The sequence below is a fragment of the Rhinoderma darwinii genome, chromosome 5 (assembly GCF_050947455.1).
Source record: "Rhinoderma darwinii isolate aRhiDar2 chromosome 5, aRhiDar2.hap1, whole genome shotgun sequence".
Classification (NCBI taxonomy): domain Eukaryota; kingdom Metazoa; phylum Chordata; class Amphibia; order Anura; family Rhinodermatidae; genus Rhinoderma; species Rhinoderma darwinii.
The window spans coordinates 254,413,174-254,428,068 of NC_134691.1; the positions used below are offsets into that span (position 1 = coordinate 254,413,174).

Genomic DNA, 14,895 nt, shown 5'->3' on the forward strand with positions numbered 1-14,895 from the left:
TTTTTTTTTAGGCAACATGCAAGTTTAATATTGCATATATGAAATTCTGTAGTGTGCACTTATTTATTAAAAACATGTATTCAGGAAATTTTAATAATTCATATACTTGCATTCTTCTAAATACTCTTCTAAGCACATCACATTTATTTTTTTACAAGTCCTTTTTTTATACTTGCTGACTTGGAATCTGTTTAAAGTTAACCCAATCTTGCTAAAAACATATAGTTCACCCTAAAATGAGTGAACCATTGTTAAACAGAGATCTGTTGTGTAGCACAGTATTTCTTGATTATCTACAACTGACAAGTTGATACTAAATACATTTCAAACATCCACAGACATTGGAGAAGATAAATGGCTGTCAAGAAGGACTGTCCATTTAGTTGATGCGTAATATGGGACCATAGAATTTTGTGGGCCTAAACTGTACCTCTTTATTTTATACAGAGGTACTGTACACAAAGGTTTTTCTCATTAATTGCATGCCTTATTTCAGTGAGAGTATTGCTTCTAGAGAATATGGTTTCTCATGTAGGCACCACATGGTGACCTAAGGGTCTACAATAATGCACCCTGTCCACCGCTGTACAGGGTCTGTGCCTGTGGCTTTGCCATGTACATGAGCCCTTAGTTTTATGTGGTTTATATTTATGAAGTGATCCAGCTTATGCTACTAATTGTAAAATATAAAGAACGCAACGTAGAATCAAGCAGACTAACATGCATTGACATGCTGGATTGTGTTTTTTTTTTTTACTTTTTGCATCTACAAATTTCTGGACGTAGTCTAGACCTATATCATTTGGGATGGCAATACGCAGAATAATATCTGCTTTTAAAGAATAGTATGTCCGGAAATTTATGCTGGTTATTTTAGTACCTTGCTTTGTGATTTTTAGTGACTTGAAAAACATAATTTAACCCCTTCCCTCTTTGCCCACTTTTGACCTTCCTAACAGAGCCTCATTTTTCAACTCTGACATGTTTCACTTTATGTGGTAATAACTGCGGAATGCTTTAACCTATCCAAGCGATTCTGAGATTGTTTTCTCGTGACACATTGGACTTTATGTTACTGGCAAAATTTGCTCGATACATTCAATACTTAAATGTGAAAATCACCAAAATTTAGCAAACAATTTAAAAAATTTGCATTTTTCCAAATTTTAAATGTATCTGCTTGTAAGGCAGGCAGTTATACCACACAAAATAGTTGCTAATTACCATCCCCCATATGTCTACATTAGATTGACATCGTTTTTTGAACATCCTTTTATTTTTCTAGGACGTTACAAGGCTTAGAACTTTAGCAGCAATTTCTCACATTTTCAAGAAAATGTCAAAATGCTATTTTTACAGGGACCAGTTCAGTTGTCAAAGTATTCAAAACAGCATTTAGAAAGTTTCTTAACCCTTTAGACGTTTCACAGGAATTAAACCAAAGTAGAGGTGAAATTTACAAATTAAATTTTTTGTTGTTGCAGAAATTCATTTTTAATCCATTTTTTTTGTGACACAAACTTTTACCAGGGACACGCAACTCAATATTTATTGCCCAGGTTCTGCAGTTTTAGGAAATATCCCACATTTGGCCCTAGTTTGCTACTGGACTGAAGCACAGGCCTCAGAAGCAAAGGAGCACCTAGAGGATTTTGGGAGTCCTTTTTAATAGAATATATTTTAGGCACCATGTCTGGTTTGAAGGGCTATTGCGGTGCCAATACAGTGGAAATGCCCCAAAAGTGACCCCATTTGGGAAACTACACACCTTAAGGAAATTATCTAGGGGCATAGTGAACATTTTGACCCTACAGGTTTATTGCAGAAATTATTGGAAGTAGGCCATGAAAATGGAAATCTACATTCTTTAAAGAATATGTAGGTTTAGCTAATTATTTCTCATTTCCACAAGGACTAAAGGAGAAAAAGCACCGCAAAATTTGTAAACCAATTTTTCCCGAGTAAAACAATACCCCATATGTGGTAATAAACGGCTGTTTGGACACACGGAAGGCTTAGAAGGGAAAGAGCGCCATTTGGAGCTCAAATTTAGCAGGAATGGTTTTCGGAGGCCATGTCGCATTTGCAAAGCCCCTGAGGGACCAAAACAGTGGAAACCCCCCACAAGTGGCCCCAATTTGGAAACTACACCCCTTGAGGAAATTATCTAGGGGTAGTTAGCATTTTGACGCCGCAGGTTTTTTGCAGAATTTATTGGAAGTAGGCCGTGAAAATGAAAATCTACATTCTTTCAAAGAAAATGTAGGTTTAGCTAATTTTTTCTAATTTCCACAAGGACTAAAGGAGAAAAAGCACAGCAAAATTTGTAAAGCAATTTCTCCCAAGTAAAACAGTACCCCATAGGTGGTAATAAACGGCTGTTTGGACACATGGCAGGGCTTAAAAGGGAAAGCGCGTCATTTGGCTTTTGGAGCTCAAATTTAGCAGGAATGGTTTGTGGAGGTCATGTCAAATTTGCAGGGCCTCTGAGGGGACATACGCCCAAAAAGTGACTCCATTTAGGTAACTACACCCCTTGAAGATTTCATCTATGGGTGTAGTGATCATTTTGACCCCACAGGAGTTTCATAGAATTTATTAGAATTGGACAGTGAAAATACAAACAATCCTTTTTCTTCAATAAGACGTAGCTTTAGCTCAAAATTTTTCATCTTCTCAACAAATAAAGGAAAAAAAGAACCCCAACATTTGTAAAGCAACTTCTCTGTAGTACGAAAATACCCAATATGTGGTCATAAACTGCTGTTTTGGCACATGGCAAGGAACAGAAGAGAAGGAGTGGCATTTAGCCTTTGGAGCACAGATTTTGCTGGATTGGTTTCTTGACACCATGTCGCTTCTGCAAAGCCCCTAAGGTACCAGTACAATGGAAACTACCCATAAGGGACTCCCATTTGTGATACTACACCCCTTGAGGAATTAATCTAGGGGTGTAGTGAGCATTTTGACCCCACAGCTGTTTCATAGATTTTATTTGAATTGGGCAGTGAAAATAAAAATTACATTTTTTTTTCCAGTAAGACGTAGCTTTAGCGCAAAATGTTTCATTTTCTCAAAAAATAAAGCAGAAAAAGAACCCCAACATTTGTTAAGCAATTTCTCCCGAGTATGGAAATACCCCATATGTGGTTATAAATTCATCTTTGGACACACGGCAGGGCTCAGAAGCGAAGGAGTGCCATTTGGCTTTTGGAGCTCAAATTTAGCAGGAATGGTTTGTGGAGGCCATGTCACATTTGCAGAGCCTCTGAGGGGACAAAACAATGAAAACGCCCAAAAAGTGACTCCATTTAGGTAACTACACCCTTTGAAGATTTCATCTATGGGTGTAGTGATCATTTTGACCCCACAGGAGTTTCATAGAATTTATTAGAATTGGACAGTGAAAATAGAAACAATCCTTTTTCTTCAATAAGACGTAGCTTTAGCTCAAAATTTTTCATTTTCTCAACAAATAAAGGAAAAGAAGAACCCCAACATTTGTTAAGCAATTTCTCCCGAGTATGGAAATACCCCATATGTGGTTATAAATTCATCTTTGGGCACACGGCAGGGCTCAGAAGGGAAGGAGTGCCATTTGGCTTTCGGAGTACAGATTTTGCTGGATTGGTTTCTGGTCGCTATGTAGCATCTGCAAAACCCCTGTGGGACCAAAACAGTGGAAACCCCCCAAAAGTGACCCCCATTTTGGAAACTACACCCTCAAGGTATTCACCTAGGGGTGTAGTGAGCATGTTAAACCCTGCAGGTGTTTTGCATAAATTAGTGTGCACTCGATATTGCAGAGTGAAAATGGGATTTTTCAATAGATATGCCAATATGTGGTGCCCAGCTTGTGCCACCATAACAAGACAGCTCTCTAATTATTATGCTGTGTTCCGGTTTTAGAATGACCCTACATGGGGCCCTAATCTTTTGCCTGGACATTTGACAGGGCTCAGGAGTGAGAGAATACCATGTGAAATTGAGGCCTAATTTGACGATTTACACAGAATTGGTTTACAATTGCAGAGGCTCATTTTAGAAACTACACCCCTCAAGGCATTTATTAAGGGGTGTAGTGAGCATTTTCACCCCACAGGTATTTTTCATAAATAAATGCGCTGCGTATGGTGCAAAGTAAAAATTACAATTTTTCCCCAGAATTGCCAATTCAGTGGCAAGTATGTCGTGCCCAGCTTATGCCACTTTAGACACACACCCGAAAAATTGTTAAAAGGTTTTGCCCGGGTATGGCGGTGACATATATGTGGAAGTAAACTGCTGTTTGGGCACGCTGTAGGGCTCAGATATGTGGGATCGCCATTTGGCTTTTGAAGCATAGATTTTGCTTGGTAGTAGTTCTGTTTGAGTATTACTGGTGTTTCCGTTTATAATGTGGGGGCATATGTAAGCCGGGCGGAGTACATCAGGGGTATAGTCAGGTGGTATAATAATGGGTTAAACAATAAAATAATCCATAGATGTGTGTTACGCTGTGAAGCAATCCATTATGCACAGGCCGATGTCGCACTGATAAATTATGTCCTTCCTTATCCCCCTTTTGGTCCACACTCCGCACCTTTACAGTTTGGGAATTTTGCTAGGAAGTGTTGTCCTGGTTTAATACGGGCACCCTCGCTTCTAGCAGATATGTTTGGGCCCCCCTTCCTGGTTCCCTAATTTTAGGGTCCCGATAAATCGCCTCTTGAAACAGACGAAATGTTCCCCTCTGATCTGCACAACTGCATATTTTTTTATTTCCTGACTTATGGAAGCCTTAACTAATTTTATTTTTTCATAGACGTAGTGGTATGAGGGCTGTTTTTTTGCGGGAAGACCTGTAGTTATTATTGGTACCATTTTGGGGTACATGTGACTTTTTGATCACTTTTTATCCTATTTTTTGAGAGGCAAGGTGACCAAAAAACAGCAATTCTGGCATAGTTTTTTTAGGGTTTTTTTTATACAGCGTTCACCATGCGTTATAAATTACATGTTAACTTTATTCTGCGGATCAGTCCGATTCCAGCGATACCTAATAAAGGGCCTGTTCACATCACCATTCACATTCCGTTCCGGGGTTCCGTCGGCGGTTTCCGCTATTGATTCCGTCGGAAAACTGGAAACCTGCCGGAATAGTGACGAACTGAAACCATTAGCGATGTTTCTGTCACCATTGATATCAATGGTGACTGAAACGGAAGCTGTGGTTTCACTTTCATTTTTCGTTGCGGGGTTCACCCGACGGAAACCTCAGACGGAACCCCGTAACGGAAAGTGAACAGGCCTTATAGCACTTTTTTATGTTTTACAACTTTTTGCACAATAAAATTACTTTTCTAAAAAGAATGTATTTTTTCTGTCGCCATGTTGTGAGAACCATAACTTTTTTTGTCTACGGAGCTGTATGAGGGCTTGTTTTTTGTGAGACGAACTATAGTTTTTATTTCATTTTTGGATACATGCGACTTTTTGATCACTTTTTATTTCAGTTTTTGTAGGGCAAAGTGACCAAAAGACAAAAATTCTGCCATTATTTTTTCGTTTTTTTTTTTTACATCGTTAACCGTGTGGAATAAATAACATTATATTTTTATAGTTTAGGCCGTTACGGTCGCGGCGATACCAAATCTGTATGTTTTTTCAATAATAAAGTACTTGATAATGGAAAAAGGGCGATTGTGTTTTATTTTATTACTTAAAACTTTTATTAGATTTTTTTAACATTTTTTTTACACTTTACTTTAGTCCCACTAGGGGACTTGAAGGTCCAACTGTCAGATTTTTTTTCTAATACATTGCACCTACGTAGTGCAATTTATTAGATCTGTCAGTGATTCACTGACAGCAAGCCGATTAGTCTTCGCCTCTGAGTGGGGCCTAATCAGCTTCCGTAATGGCAAACAGGAGGCCATTGTTAGGTCTCCTGGTGTCATAATAGCAGTCGGCAGTCGTGCGATTGCAGGGCACAGCTGGCGATCTGCTAGCAACCACAAAGATGAAGCGATCGCATCCGATCGCTGCATCTGAGGGGTTAATGACAGGGATCGGAGCTAGCTCCGCTTTCTGCCGTTACAGGTGGATGTCAGCTGTAACATACAGCTGATATCCACTGCTGATGACGACGGCTCATCTTCTGATGAAGCCTTTCATGCCGGAGGCGGAGCCTGGAAGTTTTCCCTGCTAGGCACACCAAGAGGCCAGTATTAGGCCTCCGGTTGCCATTGCAGCCACCGACACCCCGGTGATTTCATTGCTGGGGTGTCGATGAGCTGCAAACACCATAAATGTAGCGATCGCTTTTGACAGCTGCATTTAAGGGGTTAATGGCGGGGATCGAAGCTAACTTCGGTCCCCGTTGTTACAGCAGAATGTTAGCTGTAAGATACAGCTGACATCCGGGGATGATGGCACCGACTCAGCTTCTGAGCCAGTGCCAAGCATTTGGCGTAAGTATACTACATTTTGCGGGAAGCACTGGCTTTCCATGTCGTATACTTACGACAAATGTCGGGAAGGGGTTAAAGTAGATCATCTGCAAAAAAAATGGAACATACATTGGCAATGTAACTATTATGATGGAAATTATTGAAATCCTGCCATTGTTGCCCTTTAAGAAGTCTTATAGACCAATATGATTGATAGAATGTAGGGGAGCTTTTTGGGGCAATGTGGCTCCTTGTACATTTTTCCCTGCACATTGACAACCCTCTCCAGGCACTTTCAAGGTATTTTAACGTAGTCCCACTTCACGTGAATGCAGTTGCAATTCTCTGCACAACACTTCCCTCCCTCAAGATCTTATGATTGGTGGGGGTCCCTGTGATTAGCAAAACTGGAATACCTCTTTAAGTCCCGGAATTATTTTTTTCAAAGGTTTCTCTCCTAAACTTTCGTTAATCCCCAGGATACATTTCCCTCTTTGACTCATTAAAGCCCACATATTATTTTTTGGAAACATATTCCATATGATATTAAGAACACCTTGAAAACATCATTCCTCTCCTTACACAGTCCTCCTTTTCCATACATGTCCAATTTACAGCTCTGTATTCTTATGTTGAAAAATCTGCCTGATATCCCGCACATCATTTTAAGGGCCATCAACTCCATGGTATGCCTGACAAACTGCGGCCTTTTTACACTTTTACTGGAAAGATTTTTATTCTGTTTTTGTACACTCTCTTTGTGAAGCTCATAAAACATGTTTTTAACAAACAAACCATTGATCTTAAACTATGTTCTTCCTCGCAGAGATCCCTGGTCAGATGTTAAAGTATGGAAAATTTTTAATGACTAACATATGACGTTGGGAAGCTTTAGGACATTATGGGTCACGGAAAAAAAAATCATATTACCGGGGCCTCAATCGGTTTTGCAACGCACAATGTTAAAGTTCAGAACAACAGCACATTCTACAATAATTCTACGTTGGCGCAGCTCCCGCCACTGAGGTTCATAGCTGCATATTTAAATCCCTTGTAAATAATAGATGTAAATATAATCTTCCCCCTAAGGCTAGCTAGATAGACTTACAATAATTGGCCGATTTTAAATTTGTAGCATTATTCTGTATTCACACGGGAAGAAAATAATTTCTTTCAACCAATCAAAATGTGATGCATTTATTAGTTATGTTTATATTTTTCTATCTGTGGATCATTATTATAGTTTAACATGTAAATGCGAATTTTTGATAATTTTCTATATCAGCAATGCAAGTTCTCTGTCGTGGCATTTATATAGTTTATCAAAGACTTCAGCTATCACATTGTTTTCTTGGGATGAAGCGGAATGAACACACTACAGAATCACTAATGAAACAGTCTGGTGGTTTGCCGCTGGCACCTGACACAAGGCTGGTCATACTTACAGAATGGGCAGCCCTGGTAATAGCACAATCTGTATCTCATAAAAGGTGTATTTGAAACATTAGAATCTGTATTAGGAAAATTGACCCACATTTACTAATCAGTTTATGCCAGGTTTTGGTGTGAAAGGCGCCAAAAAAAGTTGGGCGTTGTCACCAAGGAAACTTACTTTAAGTCAAAGTTATTTAAAAGAATAGCTGAAAATGGCACAAATTTAATTGCATAGCTACGCCTGCTCATACCAGGTGTAAATTTGATCTTCTGCCTCTTAGACAGTCCAAAACGCGCCAAGTTTATTTAGAGGCGTGTGCCTTTTAATAAATCAACCAACTATCTACTTTTCTAAGTTTGGCAATACAATAAAAAAAAATCATTGTGAATAACCCTCCCTGTTTTCTACATGCCACAGGTCACGGAGAGAGAGCTGAAGTCAGGGGGTGCGAATGTTCAAGTTACAGAGAAAAATAAGAAAGAATATATTGAGAAAATGGTGAAGTGGCGAGTGGAGCGAGGAGTAGTTCAACAGACTGAAGCCCTTGTACGGGGATTCTATGAGGTAAGTTAATTTGCCAGAAAACGTGAAACTAAGGCCTCTACGGTTGTCATTTCATCCCCACATTGCCCATTGCCATAAAATTGAACTATGCCAATCTGCAAACAGGCATGCCTTCATGTAGTGATCTGACCAAATGTGACCAATTGCTTCACCCAAGCCATTATTTCATGATCGTTTTGGGCATCAGGAAATCTTGGCAGTTACATTGTTACACTCTTATTTACAATGAGATAAACAAGTCCATATTTTTACCACAAGATGGAGCTGTAAATATTTGTATCTGTAAATATTTTGGACATATGAGATGCCAATACACCTTAAAGATTTCCCTAGGTTATAGGTAGCAAGATGCAGCACATATAGCATTATAATTTAAATCTTGCCAATAATTATTAAATGAATGTAATACTAAATAAATTTATGTTCTATGTTCTGTGTTGATGAGCTGATTAGAGTGTGACACCATGAGTCTACAATCTTACACTTTTACCCAATATTCTAATTTTCTGAGACATTACATTTTGGGTTTTCATTAACCGTTGGCCATAATCTTCAACATTAATAGAAAAAAAATGCTGGAAATCGATCACTCTGTGTGTAATGAATCTATATAATATATGAGTTTCACCTTTTGAATTTAATTACTGCAATAAATTTACTTTTTGATGATATTCTAATTCATTGACAAGGACTAGTGTGTGTGTGTGTGTGTGTGTGTGTGTGTGTGTATATAAAAGATATGGTCCATCCACAGTACCAAGTAACGAACTTTGCATATGAATTCTAATGGGACTTCTACTATGTGAAGCTATTATTTTAAGATTTTTATGTAATATATTTGTTACTTGGTATTGTTTATGGACCATATCTTTTTTACATTCTTTGGAATTGACCGCTTTTTTTTTGGTATGAAATTTATGTTTAAAGATGCATAATAAAGACTAGATGTCCTATTTACATTTGAACGTTGTTGCTCCGTATTTTTGTAGGATTGAGATTGTATGGTAAAACTTGATATCCATGGTCCAGTATGCATAAATAATAATCATTTGAATCCAAAATTCCCTCCAGTCCTAAAACTTTCAGGGTACAAAATCAGTTTATGCAGCATTAGAGTGTCGTTTCAGTTCTGGGAACAGCCATACTGTTTGCATTGGTTAGAGGTATACTAAAGATATTCTGTGAGGTTGGGGGAAGTCATAGCATTTTACAAATTTCCAGTAGACAAAGAAGTTTACTGGATGTGTCAGAATGTTGTAGTTTGTTTTCAGAAAATATTACACACTTGTGTTTTCTTCTCGCGATGCAACAAGATTACATGTAAGCTGCTTCTGAATGTTACACAAAATCAAAATAACATAACTAAAGACATTGCTATGAAATGAGAGCTTCATCCTGAAATGTTATTAAAAAAAATTGTGTCACTATTTCTGTGCTTCAAAATAACCCATTCTACTTTCTGGAAACTCTAGTGCTAATGTATCATAGTATACAAATAAAAAATATTACATGAAAGTATATTTTGGTAAAAATATATGGCTTAGCTGTTGATCTTGTATTGAAAAGTTTGTATTAAGGAAACTTTATTGTCTCAAGTAGTAACATGTTTCAGGACATCTAGGTCCCTTCATCATATTTAAAGGGGTTGTCTCATGAAGAAGACCCCTTTTCCATATGCCCTATTAGGGCAAAAGGACATAATAGAGGGGGTCCCCCGCTTGGGATCCCCTCTATGAGCCAGAACAGAGGGCCACTCTTCTATTAGAGATAGAACCCTTCACCCAACTTATGATTAAAAAAAAAAATAGTCGAGCGTGGAAACAGAGCCAAATATCATAACTCCTAAAGAATTTACCTGCCAGTCCACGATTCAGTACTGGATCTCAGCAACTATCTTCCACTCCCTGTCTGTGGAGACTGAAAGTGCTGGAAGTTCACATAAATATGTCACTCCAAGACCTACAGTATTGTAAGTGATAATACTGGATCTGTACTGGTGCAGATCCAGTATTGTCACTCAATGAGCAGCTGCTTTGCAAATGGCATGGCTCAAAAATTATTTATTAGGTCGAAAAGACATACTAAAAATGGGCCATACTAATATACCCAGCTATTTTTACAATGCTATCTTATGTGGCCCGTGTAAAGTGCCCTGAGTGGGCATCATCAATGGTAAGATGAATGTACTGTACTTTGAATTAACTTTTAGAAGAACAGCCCAAATCTTCAACAGTTGAATTCAGTTACTTGATTCTATATTCTTATATTTCAGGTTGTAGACTCCAGACTTGTCTCTGTGTTTGATGCTAGAGAGCTAGAGCTAGTCATTGCGGGTACAGCAGAAATTGACCTAAATGATTGGCGAAATAACACAGAATACAGAGGAGGTAATGAACATAACTTGTTTTATGCATTGTATTATTAGATGTTAAATCCTGGTAAAAAAAAAAAGTTGTATAAAAAATATTTTGCCTTTTTTATTTTTCAGCTGGATTTGGATGAAATAATACGGTTTTAAAAATGTGTCTTTTTTTCTAAATAGTATTGTTTTATATGAGTTCAGTGGTAACACTGATACTAATACGGCAAATTAACACCTTTTTGTGTGTTCTACTTAAAAGGGTTGTCTGGTCATGCTGCGGTTTTTCATACTAATGACATATCCACAGGAGTCCGACACACAGACCCCACACTGATCAGCTGTTTCGGCTGCCTCCGGCACCATAAGTTATTGAGCAGTCGGTGCCGGAAGCAGAAGGCTCCAACCACTGTATAGCAGCCATGCTGGGTTACTGCATCTCTGCTCCCATTCACCTGAGTGCCAGAACCCCCACTGATCACATACTGATGACCTATCCTGTGGTCAGCAGTATGAAAAACCGCCCCATGACTAAACAACCTCTTTAATATTATATAAATTGGAAATCGTAATGCGGAGCAGCCAAATTTACATAGTAATAATAATTAGGAATTTATCCAATATTGTAAACATTAAAGCTGGAATGTGGGGCACATATAATTCTCACTAGCCACGAAAAAATAAGTAAAAAATATATCAATCTTTAGTAATACGATTCAGCTTTCAAAACTGCCATAAAAACAACCAAGCTGTACAAATAATAATTGATATCAGGCCTATATGATCATACAACAAATAGTCATACAAAGTCAAATTACCAGTCCCACACACTAAGGGTATGTGCACACGACCAATTTTCAGGCGTAATGGAGGCGTTTTACGCCTCGAATTACGCCTAAAAAGACGGCTCCAATACGGCGGCAAACATCTGCCTATTGCTTGCAATGGGTCTTACGATGTTCTGTGCAGACGAGCTGTCATTTTACGCGTCGCTGTCAAAAGACGGCGCGTAAAATTACGGCCGCGTCAAAGAAGTGCAGGACACTTCTTGGGACGTAATTGGAGCTGTTTTTCATTGACTCCAATGAAGAACAGCTTAAATTCCGTCCGTAAAAGACGCCACGAAAAACGCATGCACTTGTAAAAACGTCTGAAATTCAGGAGCTGTTTTCTCCTGCAAACAGCTCCGTTATTTCAGACGTATTTGGCATTGTCATGTGCACATACCCTAACAGTACCTAACTAAAGGCCTTCATAAAAACCTTACTGAAACTCAGCAGCTCTGAGGTGAATGTTGCTCTGCTCCACAAAATTATTATAAGAACAGGTTGAAACTCCCAAACATAATAAAAATAATTCACTACAACTGCAATGTGGAAATCTCATACCATATATATATATGGCTGCTATATATATATATATATATATATATATATATATATATATATATCGATGTTTGTAACTAGAGTCTGCACTTTTTTCCTGTTTTTGTAGGGTATCACGATGGCCACATTGTCATCCGGTGGTTTTGGGCAGCCGTGGAGAGATTTAACAATGAGCAGAGGTTACGGCTTTTACAGTTTGTGACTGGGACATCTAGTGTGCCGTATGAGGGGTTTGCAGCCCTACGTGGCAGCAATGGACTCAGGCGCTTCTGTATAGAAAAATGGGGAAAGATAACATCTCTTCCAAGGTGATGTTTATAATGTTATATATTATTGTCAAACCATCTGTAATTAAAATGTCACATTACACAAATAAAGTCTCTTATGCTAAGGCCACTATGCATTTTATAGAAAGCAAAGAAAATTGTTCCAAGGTAGCTGCGTGTTCATGGGACTTCTCACTATTACAGCTTATCCCCTCCAGAAGAGGCAGCCGAAGCTGCCAAGGAGTGTGGTGTCCTTTACTGAGCACTTCACCAAGCCTTGATTCAAGAATAGTAGGCCTCCCTAAAGGAAAACTAAACATAGAAAATTCACAAGAAATTTAAATATCCTCGCGATTTTTTTTCCTTTATCTCCTCCCCTCCTTTGATCTTATTTTGTTTCATATTGCTATTAATACTGAGAAATATGTAAATAAAGTTTTCCTGTGTGTCAGAGGAGATTAATCATTTTCCCCTCCTACACAATACAGCATGTCGATCGGCGCTTCTTTGCTCCATTAAAACTGAGCAATGAGTAGAATGTATGGAAACAAACAATCGTTAGTATGAATGTTAGTTTCCATACATTTACAACTTGTCAGCAGCAAGTCCCCTATTCACACAAGGAGATGTGCTGCCGACAAACGTCCATTTTTCAGGCCGCATAAAATATCCAATCAGTTAAAAAATGAGCATTTGCTTGTATGTTGGCTGATCGTACAAATGCTTGTTTGTTAGTTTATTGACCCATGTAAAAAGGCCTTTAGATAACTGGCTATAGAAGGAGCCTCCCCCCTCTGCTCTGTCTGCAGTAGGACACACAGACTGTTAAGCCCTTCCCCCTTGGATAATCCCCGCCCTGAGTCATTTACCAACCACAAATGGAAGAGAGCACCAGGAAATTAACCCATGTGTTCTCTGTAGGATTTTACAAGACTGGCAAACAGTGTAAGCAAGTTTATCTCCTGTTTACTGTTATTATTCATTTCTAGGTTTAGTGTTCCTTTCGGGGGTTGAGGAAGTGTAGCGCTTATTATAGGTATGCTTGATCCCAGACAGATGCTGCCCAGATAAACAGCTCTCTGAGAAAAACAGGGTACCAAATTCTTGACGCTCTATATATAAAAAAGAAAATAAAGTATAATGACCAGTACCATATAATTATCATGTCGATAGTGCTGGATCATAGAAAGAAATTGCCATGTTAGAAATAAGATGGGGATCATTTATAAAAACTAGTGTAAAAGAAGTGTAGGTACCTTTAGCAACTAGTCACCAAACTATAGACCCCCCCCCCCTTATGGTTTTCTGTAGCTTGTTTATGAATCCTAGGCTACGGACTACCATAACATAGCTTGAAGTCTATTGTCATGTTGCAGGGATGGCCCCGAGAATATGTCATTTCCTTCCTGCACAGGTATACTATAGTTTGCGAACAGATTCTGCGATTGAATGGTTATTAGGAATTATCATATAATGCAATATAATTGCCCCTTCCATTACAGTAGAGGTAGACTTTACATTACAGCACATTAAGAAAAAAAATATATGAACTTGATTGTTTAAAAAAAATTCTGTTAGATATTAGAGCAAAATTCTATCCTGCATCATCTGTGATTTTTTTTATATACAGGGCGCACACATGCTTCAACCGCCTGGACCTGCCACCGTACCCATCTTACTCCATGTTAAATGAAAAGTTGTTGATAGCAGTTGAGGAGACAAGCACCTTTGGACTTGAATGAGCAAGAACTTCTATTATTTTCCTGACTTCACCCTCCTATTCCACAGGCACAGGTTGTCGTTGTGGTCTTGTTTTCACATTGCACTTTTATTTATATTTATTTATTTATATTTTCCTTTGGCATTCTTGTTACAAAAGGAGCTACTTATAAACATGCATGGGGAACTGGTTCCCTCCAAGATTTTATCTTTGTGCTTTCCTTCTCAGATTTCAGCAATCTACAAAGCCGTATGCAATATAAAAAAAAACCTGGACTCAAGGCTCTGTATATCTGTGCATACCTTCAAAATAAAGTTAAAACACAGCTGCATCTAGCAATGTTTTTTTCTAATATTTGATGGCCTGATCAACATGGATTCTTTACTTTATGGTCGTGTCATTCTAGATCTTTTCACACATGCAAATTTCCAGTCCAGTCTAATCTATGGGTAATATACTAATATAGCAAGAGAAATATAAATCTGTCAGACCTTAAGCTTTCATTTAACTGTACATGATATTTCGTTTCTCAGCTGCACATTGAATGTTTGAGGAACTGAAATTATTCTGGTGATATCAATTGTGGAAATATTCAGAACGTCACAATTTGCACCTCCACTTTGGAGCCATTAAATATTATATTAGGGATTTGCGTTAGGAACATTATTATGTATGTATGGATTATGGATGTAGCTATTCTCATAATACACAGCATAGCTAGGTGTTGCTTCACCT

At 38.2% G+C, this 14,895-nt stretch overlaps 1 protein-coding gene across 6 annotated transcripts in view; it reads left to right on the plus strand.

The window, feature by feature from the left end:
* HECW1 (HECT, C2 and WW domain containing E3 ubiquitin protein ligase 1) overlaps window positions 1-14,494 on the plus strand; it is a 466,672-nt gene extending 452,178 nt beyond the window's left edge. For all 6 annotated transcript variants that reach the window (XM_075827049.1, XM_075827050.1, XM_075827048.1 and 3 more), the window contains 4 exons: window positions 8,284-8,430; window positions 10,703-10,817; window positions 12,284-12,482; window positions 14,071-14,494. In XM_075827049.1, the coding sequence (XP_075683164.1) occupies window positions 8,284-8,430; window positions 10,703-10,817; window positions 12,284-12,482; window positions 14,071-14,182 (573 nt within the window). In that variant the 3' untranslated portion in view covers window positions 14,183-14,494. The remainder of the gene's footprint in view (window positions 1-8,283; window positions 8,431-10,702; window positions 10,818-12,283; window positions 12,483-14,070) is intronic.
* The last annotated feature ends 401 nt before the right edge of the window (window positions 14,495-14,895 follow it).